Here is a 17,997-nt window from a genome sequence, read left to right as displayed (position 1 = left end):
GATCCCCTGGGTGGCGCAGCGGTTTGGCACCTGCCTTTGGCCCAGGGCTCGATCCTGGAGACCCGGGATCGAATCCCACATCGGGCTCCTGGTGCATGGAGCCTGCTTCTCCCTCTGCATGGAGCCTGCTTCTCCCTCTGCCTGTGTCTCTGCCTCTCTCTCTCTCTCTCTCTGTGACTATCATAAATAAATTAAAAAAAAAAAAAAAAAAGGACAGAATAGGAACCTTTGTGATGCTAAGTGGCTTAAAATTTAAGTAAAGCAAAATTACAAAATTATCACAATCATACATAGAGATTAACATACCTCTCCCAGAAATTCATAGATAAAGTAAATAACAAAAAGGACATAAAGTATTTTTTAAAACACAACTAACAGTTACCTAATACATATAAAACTTTTGTAGTCACCAGGAAATATATACTTTTTACAAACTTGGAACACTATCCCTGAAGGGACCTCAAAAAGTTACAAAAACACAGTAACAAAAGTTAAAAGTTAGAAGAAAAAAAAAAATCAAGGTGACATTCTCTAAAACCAAAGTAAATATATTAGAAAGTAAAATAAAAATTTAGAAAATGGACATCTAAGTAACTCTTGGATTAAAAACAATGAAACCTGAAATATTCAAAATTTAAAACACTAATGTAGTCAGAGCAAAAGGAAAATCCCTACACACACTCACCAAAAAACAAGATTAACAAAGAAGAGCCAAGTTTTTAATTCAAGATTAAAACAAATTCAAGGCAAAAATAAATTAACAAATTAATTAATTAAAATATTCAAGGGAAGTGGAAGAGATTTAAGATGAAAATAGAAACAAATGCAAAACTATTTAATTTGAGGGACCCTTGGTGGCTGGCTCAGTGGTTGAGCACCTGCCTTCAGCTCAGGGCATGATCCTGGGATCCAGGAATTGAGTTCCGCATCGGGATCCCTGTGAGGAGCCTGCTTCTCCTTCTCCCTCTGCCTGTGTGTGTGTCTGCCCCTCTCTCTGGGTCTCTCATGAATAAATAAATAAAATCGTTTAAAAAAATTTAATTTGATCAATAAAACCAGTTTCATTAGCAAACCTGAGAATAGATAAAATATATTATTTTTAGGAAAACAAACATTTCCAAATCAGAAGTTTTTACAAAAACAAAACAAAACAAAAAAAAAAAAAACAGGGCTCTACCCCTAAAACCCATACTATGTCCAAATGGATTTAGTTGGTTCTCGCAATTTTCAAGGAATAGACTCTATAAACTATCCTTTTATAGTATGTTCTGTAAGTTACCTAAATGGTTTTTATAAAGCCAGCATATGTGGTACCAAAACTGGACAGACAGTATCCACACAAATTGCACACATGTATTTTATTTTACAAATGCTCACATAGAGCTTACATGTTTGAAATTTGTGGTAACGACACAGGAATAGAGATACAGATCAACAAAATTCAAGAAAAGATCCATAAGATGAAGTTTTACATGAAGAAAGTTGGCAATTCAAATCAGTGAGAAAATAATGGATTATTCAATATATTTTGGGTTAAGTGATTAGGAACAATTCATTAAGACTATTAAATTTGTGACATTGTTTATTTAAAATAAATACTTTGAAATACAAGAATTAAGAAACAAAAGAGAGCAAAGACACTAGGTGACCATAAAAAAACTGAGCAAACAAAAATATGCGTTTACCAGAGACACTGCAAATTAAACCAACCAGGTATCAGCATGCCATCAAACTGGCAAAAATTTTTAAATAGTGATAAAATCCAATGCTCAGAAAGTCAAAGGGAAACCAGTACTTTATCCTTTGCTGGTGGGAATATAAATTGATACAGCCTTTTTTAGAGGACAGTCTATTAATATAAAAATAAGCACACACTAAAAAGTGGTAATTCAGTTTCTCAGGATTTACCCTAAAATAGTACCACACACACATCAGCAATTTTCAGGAGAAAAATTGGAAACAATCTAAATATTTATAACAAAATATATGTATATCTTGTATAGCTCTACACTATGGATTATGTAAAATAATTCAAAGGAATGAGAAATACACACTGAGATGGAAACACAGGACACAATAAGTGGGGTGGAGGGGAGGCAAGTTTTAGAACACACATTTTTCCGATTACACATGTGAAAGACAATTGCTTATTCCTACATATTCTATATATGCCATATACACATTTAAGTATACACATATATGCATACATAAATGCACCGAAATAGGAATGGCAAGAAAACTGATTTAAAAAAAACCATTTTTTGTAAGAAAGATTCCACAACTGGTAGAAGGCAATCAAGAGAAATATCTACATAATCTACATATATTCATGTATTTTCTCAGAGCACTTGGGTGGTTCAGTTGATAGAGCATATGACTATTTAAGCTCAGGTCATGATCTCAGGATTGTGAGATAAGAGCCCTGAGTTGGGCTCCATGCTCAGCATGGATTCTGCTTGTTCCTATCCATATGTTCCCCACCCCCTCAAGCACGCCCTCTCTCAAATAAATCTTTTTTAAAAATATTTTTTCTCAAAAAAAAAAGAAAAGTGTTCTCCAGTATTCAGTTAGCAATGTTTATAGATACACAGAAAGGTGGAATGTCAATGAACATCCACAAACCCACCCAGATTCTACAGTTAACATTCTACTATATCTCATATCTATTCACTATTTGTTTTTTTAATGCATTTCAAGTTCCCAATGTCAGTATGTATACGTCACCCCTAAACACTTCATCATGCATATTAACTAAAATTGAAGAAAAAAATCACCTTCAATGAAATACACAAACCTCTAATGTGCCATTAGATGGGTTTTGACAATCACACCCCAAAAAATAAACCAATTAAAAAAATGGGCAAGAGACGTGAACAGACATTTTTCCAAAGAAGACATACAGATAGCCAAGACACATGAAAAGATGCTCAACGTTACATATCAGGAAATGCAAATCAAAACTACAATGAGGTTATCATGTCACGCCTATCAGAATGGCTAAATCAACAACACAAGGAACAATAGCTGTTGGCAAAGATGTGGATGGAGAAAGGGGAACCCTCTTGCACTGTTGGTGAGAATGCAAACTGGTGCAGCCACTCTGGAAGATAGTATGGAAGTTCCTCAAAAAGATTAAAAAATAGAACTACTGGGGTGACTGGCTGGCTGAATCTATGGAGCATGTGACTCACGATCTCAGAGTTGTGAGTTCGAGCTCCACATTGCTGGGCATAGAAATTACTTAAAAATAAAATCTTAAAAAAAAGAAAAAATAGAACTACCCTATGACTTGGCAATAATTCAAAGGGATACATGCATTCCGATGTTTATCCACAATAGCCAAATCATGGAAACAGCCCAAGTGTCCATTGATTGCCAAATGGATAAAGGAGACATGGTGTGCATGCATGCATGCATACACATACAAACAATGGCCTATTACTCAGCCATAAAAAAAGAATGAAATCTTGCTATTTGCAACGACATGGATGGAGCTAGAGAGTATTTCGCTAAGTGAAATAAGTCAGTCAAAGACAAATACCAGGTACGCCTTGGTGGCTCAGCAGTTGAATGCCTGCCTTCGGCTCAGGGTGTGATCCTGGAGTTCTGGGATCGAGTCCCACATCGGGCTCCCTGCATGGAGCCTGCTTCTTTCTCTCTCTCCCTTTGTCTCTGTCTCTCTCTCATGAATAAATAAAGTCTTCAAAAAAAAAAATAAAAATAAAGACATACAATATAATCTCACTCATATGTGGAATTTAAGAGACAAAACAAAGGAGCAAAGGGAATAAAGAAAGAGACAAACCAAATTTCTTAACTATAGAGAACAAATTGATAGTTACCAGAGGGGAGGTGGGCAGGGGGATGGGTGAATAGGAGATGGGTGAATAGATGATGGAGATTTAGGAGTACACTTGTTATGAGCATAGGGTGATGTATGGAAGTGCTGAATCACTAAACTGTATACACCAGAAACTAATATTACACTGTGTGTTAACTAAAATTTAAAAACTTGGAAAAAAAAAAAAAAGGGTTTTGACAAATGCATTCTATAAGATCTAAGCCCCTAGCAAGAGGCAAAACATTATACCACCCTACTGAGTTCTCTGGTGCCCCTTCCCAGTCCCCATGACCACCAGCTTAGCGGCAAACACCATTCTGGGCTTTTTTTCTAGCACTAAGAAGTGTTGCTTGTTTTAGAATTCATATAAATGAAATCCTATTGTGTTCTGTTAGGTAAAGCTTCTTTCCTGCTCAGCCTAATTGTGAAATTCACCCATGTTCTTTTTTTCCATAGTTTGTTCCTTTTTACTGTGGAGTAGTATTCCACTGTTTGGACATACCAGTTTGTTGACCTAGTCTCCTGATGGCTGTTTCCAGTTTGGAGCTATTATGAATATTCTTGTACAAGTATTTTTTGTGAATATGTTTTCATTTCTCTTAGGTAAACACCTAGGAGTAGAACTGCTGGGTCATGGGATAGGAGTATATTTACTTTTATAAAAAACTACCAGAACTTTATCCAAAGTGGATATACCATGTATTATTGTTAACAGTGGTTACCCTGGAAAGCTGAAGAGGACAGTGGACTTACTAATTATTCACATCTGTACTGTAAAAATTCAAACAATAATGTTAACTTTCATTATGTGAAAAGAACAAAGCCAAGAGTGTACATCTTATTTAAGACCAGTTTAGGGACTCCCGGGTGGCTCAGTGGTTTAGCACCTGCCTTCGGCCCAGAGCCTGATCCTGGAGACCCGGGATCAAGTCCCATGTCAGGCTCCCTGCATGGAGCCTGCTTCTCCCTATGTCTCTGCCTCTCTGTGTCCCTCATGAATAAATAAAATCTTAAAACAAACAAACAAACAAAAACCAGACCAGTTTAGATTTCTTGAGTCAGCCTACACGGACACTAACTTCTTTTCTAAAGAGGTCAGCAAACCACAGTAGCAGTTTTTGTAAATAAAATACTCTGAAATATAGCTAGGTCCATTAGTTTACAAATTCCTAGTGCCACTTTCAAGCTATAATACCTGAGTTGAGTAGTTACAACAGATACCAGATGACTAGCAAAGTCTAAAGGATTATCTGGTCCTTAAAGAAAAAGCTCACCGCCTGTTGTCCTGAAGTGTTTATATAGACTTTTTTTTTTTCCATTTCAAAGTGACATTTAGAAACTATCTTATACAACTTTTCTCCTACAGAAGAAACTAAAACTAAGAGACTTTAAAAATGAGTTATCTAAGCTTAGCTGATGTGTGGAATGAGAAATCAGGTCTATATTCTGAGTGAGTCCTTGTCTGGTCATCTCAGGATATTGGTATACTTCTAAAAGTCATGCAGTAAAAGAAATATATATATATGCCCACAGGCTCATTTATACTATGGTACCCTCTCTGGAAACTTCAAAATGAATTAGTTTAGTGGGGCAGAATCATGGTAAGGTAAGGGGAATTATGCCTTTACATACAAGTATCTCCACAGGGTGGGGGTGACTGGGTGATGGGCACTAAGGGGGGCACTTGATGGGATGAGCACTGGGTGTTATTCTATATGTTGGCAAATTGAACACCAATAAAAAATAAATTTATGTTAAAAAAAAAAAGTATCTCCACAAATAAGACTTTCACAGTGTGAAACTATACTAACCCACAATACTCTCACCTTTAGCCCAAGGAATAGGTGAATCACAAGCTGAAACTGATTAAATGACAATTTGTCCATCCAAAAAAAAAAAAAAGAAAGAAAAAAGGTGCTCTTACTATGTGTTAGATACTACAGGGATATGCAAATGTAAATCCTGATTTGTGAGAACATCTAGTTAGTAGGAGCACTGTACATAAACAACAATTCAGGATACAATGTTTCAAATGTTATAGGAAATAAATGTGGTATTATTTTCACCTGGGCGTATCAGAGAATGCTTAGGACAGCTGACACTCAAAGGTAGGTCTCTAAAGTAGGGAAGAATTTATGATGTAGGGATGAAGGACATGGGGGAGGGAATGAGCAGAGCATTCCAAATACACCCATTTTGGCTATGACATGTGGTATATGGGGAGTAAGGTGGGAAATGACAGGTTATAAGATTGGAAACTTAGTTCTAAATCAATATATATAATAAGCCTGGAATGCCAGCTGTTTGGAATTTAAGCCATCTGAAAGCAGTGGGAATCCAAACATAATTTTGGGTATGAGAAGTAGCATGATCAAAGCTGTAGCCCTAAAAATAACCTGAAAGAAGTGAAGTTACACCACTTTAGGTCACGATGATTCCAAATGATTCCCTGGATCTTTCTGGGGATGCCTCAGGCGTTAAGAGTTCACTTTCCCCAAAGTGAACAACACTACAACTTTTTTTGTAAACAGTAGGTAAAAACTGGAAAGCCAGTGGTCTTGGAACAACTATGGAAAAGTTATAAAAGCTCTTCATCTGGTGCTTTAAGTTTTTAATCAGAGAATTTTTAAGAAAAGGCACTACCAGACCCTGATACAGTGGGTCCAGGGCTGATGGGAGTTTAAGAACTAGGAAATTTGAAACAGGTGGTGTAAGTATTGTTAAGCTATGAAAAGTGAACACCCTGAACTCCTTCTGAACGTGGGTTTTCAAAAGATAATGGGGTGGGGGGAGCAAGGAAGGAGTAGGGCAGAGAAAATTAATTCCTGATTAACCACAGTAGAGGCAAGCAATGAGGGTGTGGGGGTCACAGATTTAAGAGATGTTACGGAAGTAGAACTGGGAAGACAGAAAAGATAGTGACCTCTGTTTTCAAAAACTGCTAATATAGGAGCAACTCAGAACTTCAGTAGAGGAAGGGGAGAAAACTGTTTGCCATAATATAATATATACTTTATATATATATATATATAAGGTAGTTTAGTTACAGAGCTGGTCAAGACATTGAAGCCTTTCCCTCTTAAGTTCTTAAGTTCATGGGATATTCAGGAAGCAACTAAATCTGAGATAGGTGTTAACCAAGAAGTAAAATGAGTGATCTTTGCAATTGTTTTATGAGATTGCCAGGAAGAAGATGAGAAAAAAAGGCCAAAGACAGCACCTGGGAAATACACATTTAGGAAATGAGACAAGGAAAAACAGACAAGGAATCAGGAAAAAAAATTATTAGAGAGGTTTTGGACGAAGAGTGGTAGTAGTAAGGGTACATAAAGGGCCACTATTTATAGGCCAGAACCTGCCAAAGTGCCTTATGCCTTGGACAAGGGTCAGCCCCAAAATCATACCTTATGATGGCATTGACAAAATACTAAGTAAAAGTTACAAATAAGAGGCAGTCTACAACCAACTCAGTTATAAAGTTTGAACAGATATGTGGGAGGCTAAGTTAGAGAATCCTTTTCAGAAACAATATTAGTAAAGCACCCTGCAGGGCAGAGAATGACACTGTTAAAAAATGCCCATTAAATTTCAAAGAGGTTAAAAAATAAAACAAACCTTTAAGCAGGTCTCATAAGAGCAGTATAAGAAGCTGAACAGAGCAATAAAGCAGAAAGCAGGAGACCTGGATAATAATCCTGTTTCTGTTAACCTAATCAGATGCACCACTTAGGCATGCCACAAACTCAGCTGAATCTCCAAAGAGAAAGTTAAGTGGAAGCTTCCTCTTAACACTGAATTTCCATGAAACTCAGAGTGCTATTAAAAAACGGGGTAGGATGCCCAAATATTGGGGAACCCTTACACTATGATATGCCAATACCATCAAAGACATTTTAATGTTGCAAAAAGACTAATTACATGGACACATTTCATTAATAGTGCTCATTCATTCTACCTATTATTACCTTCCTAAGTACTGAGCAACAGGCTCAGAGAGAATCAGAGAATCAAAGCTGAGTTAATAAGAAACTTATATACTACTACAAAAAAAATCATTAAATGCTATAAAAAAAACTATTATGGGATACACAGGAGCACTTGACACAGTCTAAAGGCAAAGAAGGGTTCAAAGATACTTATCAGAGATCAGATATATTTATCAGAGCTGACATCTGAGTACCTAAGCCAAGGTGAAGGAAAGACTCAGAAGAAATAGGCCCAGAAGGGGTAGAGAATGGTAGAAGAGATGACAATGGAGATTTACATGAAGAGGTGTGTGAAACACTTCACAGTTCTATGAAACATCCAATTGAAGATCTCTGTCAGACTATATTAACACTAATATTAATATAAAAAGCCATAACAACTATAGACACAGATCTGGGAGTCTCAGCATAGAGAAAATAACTAAAGACACCAGAACACATACATTCTAGCAGGAAGTATGGACAGTCCCCACAGAGGTGATGGAGAGGGCCAAGGTTATCCCCAACACAAAACCGTTCCCCTTTAAGTGATAAAATTAGGTTATCTAACTGTAGATTTAAAAATTTTATTTATACATTAAAAAAAAATTGATACACAAAAAGGAAATAAGACTACTGAAATGTTGGGATGCCTGAGTGGCCCAGTGGTTGAGCATCTGCCTTTAGCTCATGATCTCAGGGTCCCGGGATCAAGTCCTGCATCAGGCTCCCCACCATCAGGCTCTTCTCAGGGAGCCTGCTTCTCCCTCTGCTTGTGTCTCTGTGTCTCTCATGAATAAATAAAATCTTAAAAAAAAAACTATTATGATGTTAATAGTGGTTATGCTAAGTGGTTAAAGATTACAAATAATTTTACTTCAAAATCAATGCAATGAATGCATAATTAGAAAATAATAACTTTATCTTTCAGAGTTAAATTTTTTTTTTCCGGGGTGCCTCGTAGCTCCGGTCAAGCAGTTGTCTTTGGCTCAGGTCACAATTCCAGGGTCCTGGGATGGAGCCGGGCATTGGCATCCCTACTCAGTGGGGAGTGTTTCTCCTGCTCCCTTCCTCACTTGCTCTCTTCCCCGACTCATGCTCTCTCTCTCAAATAAATAAAATCTTTTAAAAAAATAATAAATTATTTTAAAAATATATTAAAAATGTCTTTTTTCCTCCTTAATTAAACATGACCAATCATGGCAATATTGCTACTAAAGATAGGCAGGTTTTCAAACTCTTTTAATACAACTAATTTAATTCTACAGATATAAATCAGAAAGTCAATTTCAAAGAATCAAAATATTTTGAGGGTAGAGGAAGGTTGCTTTTTAACAACAGTAAAGCACATACTACCATAATGAAAACATCTAGAACATAACACACAAACTTACCCCGTCCCCTCCCTTCCACTACCAGTCCAGGAAGTGCTGTCTCCTGCTGGGTGATGGCTCAGTATGCCTCTGCTGCTGGCGCTGCCACACCCACCACTGACCTTCATTTATAGCCTGCACACAGGGTAAGGCAAGTCCTGTTACTTTCCCAACAGTGCACATTTTTGTAAAGTTTCTTTAATGTCACACTCCACAGGACAAAGAACATCATCTTACAAAACTATGTGATACTGGGAAAATAAACACACTTGCCTTCTCCCCTACAGTCAAACACCCAAGATGGGATGGAGTCTGATCTCCAAGGCAGAGCATTTACTGAGGCATGACCCAGAATGGGAGCAGGTGACTGAGAAAATGGCACTTCATGGATCTATAATAAAAGAAAAGGTACGTGAACAAAATGTAGGTGTTAACAGTTTTGGTCCAGAATCCTGACTAGCTGGGAAATCAGCAACTCCAGTATTAGGTCAATATAAATATAAAGCATCTATTGGCAGGTAGCCTTAAGATAATGAACTCCAAAGAAGCCCACAGCAGATGTCATTAAATGACATCAAGTCATAGCATAGTTAAAAAACAAAACAAAACAGGGATGCCTGGGTGGCTCAGCAGTTGAGCATCTGCCTTTGGCCAAGGGTGTGATTCTGGAGTCCTGGGATCGAGTCCCACATCAGGCTCCCTGCATGGAGCCTGCTTCTCCCTCTGCCTGTGCCTCTGCCTCTCTTTCTGTGTCTCTCATGAATAAATAAATAAAATCTTTAAAACAAAACAAAAACCACTCTGGCCTTGGAGGTAGTCTAAAGGCCAAGGATTCTATTGTTGAGTACATCTGGACAAATCAGACCTATGAGTTCAATTTTCTCATCTATGAAACGAGAGCACAAGGCTAGATTAGTGGCTTTCAAACTTTTTTTGACTGTGAGCCACAATAAGAAACACATTTTGTATTAGGGTAACTGTATATGCAAAATACAGAAAAGCTCATGGAAAATGTTTCCTTAGAATAAACAAATTAAAAAAAAAAAAGAATAAACAAATTAGGTAGAATAAAATGGTATTTTTGTTATTCTATTTCATTATTCTTAAAAATGTTAATTGCAACACATGGTCCATCACTTACAGTATAAATAGCAGATGATCCTTAAGCTTTCATTTTAATTGTATTTAACACATTTAGGTTTAATATTTGCAGCATAAGCCACAAGATTGTAAATTTTCTTTGTTCTGTGTTTTCATGCACAGCAACTACTTACTCCTGATGTGTCCTTACTGTTCAGCCTAAGAAACCAACTCTAAGTACACTTTGATCACCTACATAGTGTACTTTACTGTAGAAGATGGTTGTGAAAATCAAATGAGGTGACTTTATGTATGTGAGCATTTTGAAACTGCGCAACATACAAGAAGCTACTGAAAAGCTTTTATATAGGGGTCCATGGCTGGCTCAGTGGGTACAGTGTACATGCAACTCATGATCTTGGGGTTGTGGGTTCAAGGCCCATGCTGGGTATAGATTACTTAAAAAGATAAAATCTTAAAAAAACAAATCTTTTACATAGTCCTTTCAAATAAGGCAATGTGGTGTAACCTGCAGTATTTTCACTTTATCCCAAGTGTACATGGTAAAACTGCTTTTTAAATGTGTGCTTTTAGGGGCACCTGGGTGGCTCAGTTAAACATCCAACTGTTGATTTTGGCTCAGGTCATGATCTCAGGGTGGTGGGATCTAGTCCTGCATCCAGGCTCCACTCTGGGCATGGAGCCTGCTTTAGATTCTCTCTCTCTCTCTCCCTCTACTCCTAAAAAAAAAAAAAGTATATGTTTTTAATATAATCCCATGCACTAGTGAGGAACTTCAGATTAAATGGAACTAATGTACTGAAGACTTGAATGTAAAAATAAAATTAGGAAACATCTTAAATGAATGTCTTTATAAAATCCTTAGGGTAGAGAAGGCTTTTTTTCCTACATACCAGGAGACACAGCAACTTTATCAAGGTCAAAATAATAATAATAATAATCTCCCTCATTCAAATTCAAAAGCAACTAGAAAAAAATTGCAAATGAGTTTCAAAAAACCCCAAAACAAAACAAAACAAAAACTGCAATACACTTCCAAAATGTAAAGAGTACACGTATTAATGCACAACCTAGAAATTCCACTAGTAGAAACATATCTCAAGAAATAAATTTGCAAAAACGTATGCTCAAGGCTGAAGGGACTAGGAGGAGAGAGCAGTACATAAAGTATGTACTGGTTAAAAAAAAAATCAGGGAAGGGCGGGGGGTGGGAGTGAATGGGTGATGGGCACTGGGGGTTATTCTGTATGTTAGTAAATTGAACACCAATAAAAAATAAATTTAAAAAAAATCAGGAGTTACTCATATTTCCCTGGGTATCTCCCATGCATACATAAGCTATATATCTTTAATAATAAACACATTGTTTTAAAAAATTACAGTAGTACATGGAACCATAAAACAGACCATTAGCCAGCCATTAAAAATGACGATATAGATCTATTTATTAAAATGGAAGGTACCCACAACATCGGGGCACCTAGGTGGCTCAGTCGGCTGAGCCATCGACTTAGTTTTGGCTCAGGTCAAGATCTCAAGAGTCTTGGGGTCGAGCCCCCAGGTTCAGGCACTCAATGGGGGTGTCTGCTTGAAAGATTCTCTCTCCTTCTGCCCCTCCTCCAGCTCTCTAAAATAAATCTGAAAAAAACAAAAACAAAACAACCCCACAACAAACACTATACAGCAACACTTATTGTATGATCTCTTTTCATAAAGAATAAATAAAAACTAACATTATACCCTTCTAAGTCTCTCCAGATATACACCGAAATATTAATAGTGGGTATCTCTGTAATGAGGAAATCAGGCAATGCCTTTCTGAGAATTAGAAAATACCCCCTTCTCCAGGCAGACTCCCCACACTTGAGGGCACACAGCCTGGAGGGCAGAGTATGGACTTCAGCCTCTACACACCTTGCCCGTACATATCCTTGGAGCAATGCCCTTGATGTTGGGCTGGGGTTATGGATAATTTATGCCGTTTCACACTGGTTTACTACTATTCCAATAAACTCAGAAATGTACTATTTGTTGATAAGAATAACATTTATCTTCAATTTTGCAAAAAAGGTCTTGCCTCAATCCTTCTGAAATAAATCCCAACTTCACTTGTAGTACCGTAGCCCTTATATAAGGCCTACACTTTGGTATCTTGTGCATATTTACTTAGTGCATATACTCAATAAAAATCTCAACCTCGACATCATATAAACACAAAGGTTAGATAAGAAGCACTATCTGCAGTAAGAAATGTCATTCCAACAAAAAAATCAAGGTACTGATTACTGGAAATAAGGCACACTAAGTTAGGTAGTCTACAAAAATCCCTCTCCACCACTCAAAAATTCCTTCAGCAAAAAGGTAGCACATTCTAGAAGCTATAACTTGACCATCCCCCCCACCCCATTTAACTCCAGATGCAAGATTTATTTCCTCTTCACATTAGTGGATTCCCAAAAGGCAGCTATCTAAATACAAATCCTGAGTGTGTGTTAGGCAAGGCATCTGTAAAATAATAAAACCGCTGGACTAGGATTAAAGGACAACTGGGTTCTTTTCTTGGCTCTCCGGAATATGTAATTTTACACAAAGCAAAATCACAACCTCTCTAGATCTCATTTTTCCTCATCTCTAAACCGGGGGTGGTGGTGGGGGGTGGTGGTGTGTGTGCTAGAAAACCTCCAAGGCCCCTTTCAGTTAGTGACTTTATTTATTTTTAAAGATTTTTTTTTTTTGTTTATTCATTCATGAGACACACAGAAAGAGAGAGAGAGACACACACACACACAGAGGCAGAGACACAGGCAGAGGGAGAAGCAGGCTCCATGCAGGGAGCCCGACGTGGGACTCGATCTCGGGTCTCCAGGATCACGCCCCGGGGCCGAAGGCGGCGCCAAACCGCTGAGCCACCCGGGCTGCCCCTCAGCTAGCGACTTTAAGTCGACTTTCCATTCCAGAGGAGCCGATTTCAGTCAGTAGCAACAGTTTATTTTCTGAGTCATACCTAATTTACTCTCTTCATGCTTCTCTTTAAAATGTCGTGCCCAAATAGTTCTCCCACTCTAGAAATTTATTCTCACTGAAGGGGGCGGGGGGAGGTCAAGACCCACTAACAAAGTGTTCTTCAAAAGGCGCACACACACACACACACACACACACACAAAGTCCTCATCCAGACATTAATACAATTTTCCTGAAGAAAAAAAAAGAGAGAGAGAGAGACAGAGAGAGAGAGGCACCCTAAAGCAGTACTACATTGGCGGATAGTTAAGTATTTCTTTTAAAACAAAAGAACTCCTACACAGAAAAACCAACATACACAACAACCATCACGTGTTTTGAAGGCACAAAAATTGTGCCACTCGGGATTCACCCCCCGCCCCCCCCCAAAGCCGCCTATTTGCTGGGAAGAAAACGTCTGTAAAGCAAGAAGGAATTAGGCAGGAACCAACCTTTCCTTAAGGGTCTCTTCACGGTCCAAATTCAAGCGCATTTTCGCGTGCCCGGCGCTCGGTGAGGACTGGCCGCGGCACACTCGTGCGACCCACACACCTACGCTCCCTCGCACTCTTCCGACAGGGGCGGCAGCGTGGACGAGTCCCAAGAGAGCGGAGAGAGTGGAAATTTCCTCTCCCCGGCGTGAGGCAGGGTCGGCCTCCCGGAGCCTCCCCGAGCGCCGCCGCCGCCGCCGCCGCCGCCTGGGCCTGCCCCGGACCGCGCGCTCCGTACAAAGGGAGGCCCGGCCGCCCGGCCCCGTACGCTCGGGCCCGGCTGCGCGCAGGGAGGCCGCGGCAGCACGTGCGCCGCGCTCCGGGCCGCGAGGAAGGGACCGGCGCGGCCGGGCGGGGGCCGCCTGCGGGCCGGGCTGCGTCGGCAGCGAGCGGCGGCCCGGCCGCCTCGCTAGGAATGAATGGGGCCGCGCGGCCCGCCCTCCGCCGCCGCCCCTCCGGCTGCCCCTCGGGCCCCCGCGCGCCCAGCCGCCCCCCGCCCCTCCCCTCCCGCCCCGGCCCCGCCCGGCCGCCGCCCGCTCACCCCAGCTCTTGGCGGTGCGCCCCAGGAACTCTCCGGTGGTCGGGTTGTAGATGAAGAGCTTCCACTCGGCGAGGCTCTGGTTGAAGGACCTCTTCTCCTTCTTCGTCATGGTGTGTGCGCGGACGGCGAGGGGAGCGGCGGCCGCGGGGGCGGAGGCGGAGGCGGCGGCGGCGGCGGCGGCGAGGAGCGCGGAGGCGCGTCCCGGCTCAGGCGGCGGCAAGCGGACGGCCGAGGACACCTCCTCGCTGCGGTGCGCACTCGAGCCGACTGCGCCGCGCGAGCCCGGCGGCCGCTCGGGCCGCGGGAGCCTGACGTCTCCGCGCGCCGCAGCCAATCCGCGCGCCGCTCGGCCCGCGCCGCCGTCGCCGCCGCCACTGCCTCCCGCCCGCCGCCCGGCGCGGCCCGTTTCGGCGAGGAAGCTCCGCCCCCCGCGCCGCGGCCCCGCCCCCCGCGCCGCGGCCCCGCCCCCTCGCGCCTCGCGCCCCGCCCCCCCGCCCGGCTCCGGGGACGGCCGGGGGGGGTGCCGCCCGGGGGGTGCCGCCCGGGGTCCCTGTGCCCTGGTCCCGGGAAGCAGAAACCGCACATGGCAACTTCAAAAAAAAAAAAAAATGACGAGGGCTCAGTACGGAAATGTATGATGACAAACCGAAGGTGGGCGTCCCTGACCCGCAGGTTCCTCGGGAGGCGGAGGGGGAGGAGGAGGAGGAGTCGGGAGATGCTGTGGGCCACCCGGCCGGGAGAACGCGGAAACCAGTGCGGCGGCCCGAGCCGTCCCGGCGGAGCAGGGGACTTGAGCACGCTGTCCCCGGGCCCCCGCCCCGCCCCGCCCCCGCCCCGGGCTCTGTGACGGGACCGGGAGGCTGCGGGGCCCCGTGGAGCCCACCCCCCGCTGCTCGCACAAGTGTCCTTACTTGGCCCTTTTCAGGGATTGAACCGGGAGCCGCAGGTCGATGGAAAGAAATGTCATCCTAAGGCTTGTCGGTGTTCAGTGAACAGAGCATGACTTTCTCCAGATTCGGTTGAATTTATCAAGGAAATCGATAGACGGTGCTTTCCTGAGCGTCCCGTGCACTCTTTAAGACCTGCTTATTTCTGAGGCCGGGTCTGCAGGAAAATCAGTTCTTGGTGGAGTGTGGATCCCTACATGAAGTTCCCGGCTTCTCCTGGTCGCCGGAGCCGCGGATGCTCCCCGAGGTCGGAGCTGAGCGTGCAGTCCACGTCTGTCTACACTAGGTGGAGCTGAGGAGTTCAGTGCCCGGCGACTGGCCACCGAATGGAAAAATAGTTTGGGCAGAAGGTGCTGGTTTTTTTTTTTTTTTTTTTAGAAATAAATGGGGCGCTGCTTCTGTTTCATTGGGAAAGAAAAAAAAATTATGGAGGAGGAAGTGTAGCGCACTTATTTTTTGGAGTCATTGCATTATAACCCGTCTGGAAGGTTAAACACACACAGCCTGCAAATGCTGCAAGGGAGTAGTGGATAAAGACATTCTGGCGTCTCTCACGGTTCCTCACTTTGCTTATTGGAGCAAGGAATTATGGATTACGTCTCCCGTAAATGGAAAAGAGATAGAAGAAGAATATATTCCTGTAAAGCCATTCCCACAAGCCCTGCCTTTACGAAAGCTGCTTTCGTCTCATTAAAAATCTAACTACAAATCAGCTAAAATACTAGTAGGGTTGATGACAGCCTTTTCAGTGTAGATAAGAGGTTAAGATATACAGTGTGATTAAAGTAAAATAGAAAACCCATCTGCTTCATTTATCTTGTGTGTCTGTGTGTGCTCTTAGCGAGCACGCTTTGAAAAACAGTTAACGCGGTACACACAAAGAAAACGTGGTAAAGAGGAACATTTTGAAAACAGTGCCTCAAAGATTGAGTGTTGTCAAGAGATTTGTGATCTGCATGTTTTTAGTGGTCCTCAAGATGGCTTTCGGATGTCATGCTTTGTGGTTTTCCAAATAAATATTTAAATACAAATATAATTCAGCAAGTGGTTTGAAAACCCATGCCTAGTTTAGGATTGTAACTGATCCAACAGATCTCAGTGTGGGGAAAAGGTGACATTCTACTCCAAAATACAGGCACTATGTGTTTCTCTGATATATGATAACTTGAGCATTACTCCGAAGAGAAAATTCTGACTGTACTGGAGATGGGAGGGGATAGGAGACTACCAAGTTTGAGCAGATGAAATACCATCTTTAATCACAACTTTATTCCTTATAAGTTTATTTTACCTAAGTTTCCTTTTAAAAGAGAAGTTCTTTTGCCAGGATACCCACTTAAATTTGAATTTCAGATAGACGATGGATAATTTTTTAATAGAGGTATATTCCGTGCAATATTTGGGATATACTTAGACTAAAAAATTATTCTTATCTACCTGAAATTCAAATTTACTTGGATATCCTGTATCTTTATTTGGTAAATCTCAGTACCCTACCTGTAGAGGATACCTATGAATCCCACAGGAATAATAATGATCGTTTATACGTATTTAAGTCCGTAGGCCCTATACCACTTGCTTAGTGTGATGTGTTTCTTAATCTTTACAAATATCCTAACAGGGAGATAATTGCTTCCCTGACTTTATAAAAGAGGAAACTGAGGTTTAGAGAAATTATGTAACTTCACCATGGTCAGAAAGCTACCAGACAACAGTATATTGATTCAAATCCCTGTCTTTCCTCCAACTACCCAGTACTGGCTCCCAGGGAATGATGGCAGAGCTCTGGGGACACTTCACAAAGCTGAATGAGGTGGAATGAGAGAAAATGAAACAGTTGTGGGGCACTTGGTTGAGTCTTCTCTCCAGTCAGCAGAATCCACTTTCTGGCTTCTATGGGCACAAATAAGATATTTTGGCTTTTAATTTGCTAACACTCTTAGTTTATTCCTGAATTTTAGAATCGTGTACAGAAAAATATAGTTCTTATAAGCAGCATCACATTTATAATTTGGTGTTTTGTGGTGTTCTGACTGACGTGACTATGATACGAAATCATAAAGGCCATTATTTGTCCCTAAAGGGTATTAAGATTTATTTTAAAAATAGTCCTTCCTTATAACAGCGGCTACAATTGTGTTGGCATTTTATTGTATCTGAGAAACCCGGTCATGAACACATACTTCTCTTTACAGAAAATGTCCTTGTCCACACATTGGTTTTCATATTGAATGCGTTCACTAATCCTTTAACAAACAATAGTTCTACACCCTTTGCAGATTAAAGGGCAGACACCTGCATTATTAATCATCTTAAATTAAATGAACCAGGGTTTTTGTAAAGTGTGACATAGTATACGGCATAGAAAGTGCTCTGTTAAATGGTCTGGGTTTTTATCATTTTTAATACTGTCATTCGCTGTATTAGGTAACATGAAAAAGTGTGTGATATGATCTAATGGTATAATTTATTAAAAATAAATTCAAATGACCAACTCAATGTGAAATATTTAATAATTTGGTTATAAAAACTTACAGGTATAGGTGAAACAAAAGGCAGAATGTTGATATTTATTGAAGTTGGGTGACAAGTCCATGGAGTTCATCATATTTTGTCTACTTTGTGCAACATCAAAATTTTTCATAATACAATTTGTTTTTTATTTTTAAGATTTTATTTGAAAGAGAGAATATGAGGTGGGGAACAGAGGGAGATGGACAAATAGGCTCCCCACTCAG

General features: G+C 41.1%; 1 protein-coding gene and 1 long non-coding RNA gene across 2 annotated transcripts in view; one reads left to right on the top strand and one right to left on the bottom strand.

Moving 5' to 3' along the window:
• Window positions 1-14,568, bottom strand: part of ATP1B3 (ATPase Na+/K+ transporting subunit beta 3) — a 43,892-nt gene extending 29,324 nt beyond the window's left edge. The window contains exon 1 of the mRNA XM_038571095.1: window positions 14,313-14,568. Coding sequence (XP_038427023.1) covers window positions 14,313-14,421 — 109 coding nt within the window. The 5' untranslated portion in view covers window positions 14,422-14,568. The remainder of the gene's footprint in view (window positions 1-14,312) is intronic.
• A 244-nt stretch (window positions 14,569-14,812) lies between these two features.
• On the top strand, window positions 14,813-17,753 carry LOC119865405. The gene is made up of 2 exons (XR_005377099.1): window positions 14,813-14,963; window positions 15,238-17,753. It is a non-coding gene; the product is annotated as an uncharacterized LOC119865405 (long non-coding RNA).
• Window positions 17,754-17,997: the final 244 nt, after the last annotated feature.

This window comes from Canis lupus, chromosome 23 (genome assembly GCF_011100685.1).
Source record: "Canis lupus familiaris isolate Mischka breed German Shepherd chromosome 23, alternate assembly UU_Cfam_GSD_1.0, whole genome shotgun sequence".
Taxonomy (NCBI): Eukaryota; Metazoa; Chordata; class Mammalia; order Carnivora; family Canidae; genus Canis; species Canis lupus.
This window is presented reverse-complemented; position numbering and strand designations above follow the sequence as displayed.